Below are 2,056 nucleotides of genomic sequence, written 5' to 3' on the forward strand. Positions count from 1 at the left end.
TGCAAATATCAGCAGTCGGCAGTAGTCGTAAGTTTTGGCTCAATGACGTGCACACCGTCGCCAACCTGTCCCTCCCGCGGCAAACGGTCAATATCAGCATATTAAAACAAAGGTACAACCACTTGCTGGGCGTACCGATATCTTCGTACACGAATGCAAGTCCGGTTATACTCATTGGTATCAATAATTGGAAACTGGCAGTTCCTCGGAAATTGCGAGAAGGGAAGTGGCGTGAACCAATTGCAACTAAATGCATTTTGGGCTGGTCAATACAGGGTGCCAGCGGGAAGTCTGAAAGGGCATTTGCCAACGTACACAACTGTTCATGCGACTGGGAAGAGATACACGAGGCAGTGAAAAACAGTTTTGATCTAGAAACTGTCGCACCAAGAAACATGACGTCCAGCGAAGAGGCCAAATCTATCGACATTTTGAAAAATACGTGCCAAAAGGTCGGTGATAAATATGAAGTCGGTCTATTATGGAAAAGTGATCAAGTGAGTATGCCAAATAGTTATCCAGCGGCATTGAAACGTGCAAAGGCTTTAAAAGCTAAAATGCAAAGCGATGCGGTGCTCAGAGCAACTGTTCACGAGCGAATCGGCAATTTACTATCTAAGGGCTACGCCAGAGAGGTATCCGAAGCAGAGTTATTTGCTGAAAATGGTCGCGTGTGGTATCTGCCAATCTTCGTAGCATTAAACCCAAATAAGCCTAAAAAGGCGCGCCTGGTGTGGGATGCTGCCGCAAAGGCAAACGGACACTCTCTCAATGATTTTCTGATGACCGGTCCCGACCTACTGAAACCGCTCATCGACGTTCTAATGGCTTTTCGAGTAGGCAAAGTGGCTATATGCGGTGACATCGCTGAGATGTTTCACCGAATTAACATCAGAAAGGACGATATGCACGTACAGCGATTTTTGTGGTGGCCAAACAGCGAAGAGGATGACCCAACAATTTTCGTCATGCAGGCGATGACGTTTGGTATTCGGTGTGCCCCTTGTATAGCACACTACGTGCGCAATACGAATGCTGAATCGTTCGAGCATAAGTATCCACGGGCGTGCGAAGCCATAAAAGAAGCACACTATGTCGACGACTTTATCGACTCAATGGATAACGAAGATGAAGTTCGGGCGTTAGCTGACGAGGTTCGCACCATTCATGCAGCTGGTGGCTTTGCTATACGAAACTGGGCCTCCAACTCGGCTGAGGTCGTGAGATCCCTTCAACTTACGTGTGATGAAATTCAAGCGCCTGTCACACTCGGCGATTCAGAAAAAGTTCTTGGTATGTATTGGGACCCCAACAAAGATGTTTTTAAGTACACTTTCAGATTTGCAAGACTAAAAAGAGATGTTCTTCGCGATGATGTCATACCGACTAAGCGGGAAACTCTTCAGGTACTGATGTCCATATTTGATCCCCTGGGCCTTTTAGCACCGTATACGATCAGCCTAAACGATCTGCTGCAACGAGTGTGGCAACTGGGCTGCGGCTGGGATGATGAACTGCCACCGAAACTTCATCCGGCGTGGCATCAGTGGAAAACAGTACTGCTACACATTTCGAGTATTGAAATATCCCGATGTTATTCTCGTCTACTCCAAGACGCATCAAATATACAAATCCATACATTTGTAGACGCCAGTGAAGCCGCGTATGCCGCCGCTTGTTACCTACGCGTTCAGTGTGGTGATGACGTTACAGTTTCACTCGTCGCGGCCAAGTCGAAGGTCGCACCACTCAAGCCGTTATCTATACCCAGGCTCGAACTCCAGGCCGCCGTGATCGGTGCTCGACTTACACAGAAGGTCAAGGGCACCCGCAATTTAACTACACACAGCTGTTTTTATTGGTCAGACTCGAAAACAGTTCTGCGATGGCTGAAAATGGACCCACGAGGATTCAATCAATATGTTATGCATCGTATTGGAGAACTGCTCGAAACTACAGATGCCGGCCAATGGCGGTGGGTACCTTCAAAATCCAATGCAGCGGACCTTTCCACAAAAATTCACAAAAAAATTGATAGCCAAATGTGGCTCTGTGG

The 2,056-nt window shown here is 47.3% G+C and overlaps 1 protein-coding gene across 1 annotated transcript; it reads left to right on the forward strand.

The window, feature by feature from the left end:
• Positions 1 to 1,490: 1,490 nt before the first annotated feature.
• On the forward strand, positions 1,491 to 2,056 carry LOC118732476 (the record flags this gene model as incomplete). The annotated part of the gene is given in 1 exon segment (XM_036461604.1): positions 1,491 to 2,056. A coding segment is annotated over 1 exon segment (161 nt), but the record flags the coding sequence as incomplete, so codon positions are not given.

This window comes from Rhagoletis pomonella, unplaced genomic scaffold, assembly GCF_013731165.1.
Source record: "Rhagoletis pomonella isolate Grant_MI unplaced genomic scaffold, Rhpom_1.0 Rhpom_scaffold_20793, whole genome shotgun sequence".
Lineage (NCBI taxonomy): Eukaryota > Metazoa > Arthropoda > Insecta > Diptera > Tephritidae > Rhagoletis > Rhagoletis pomonella.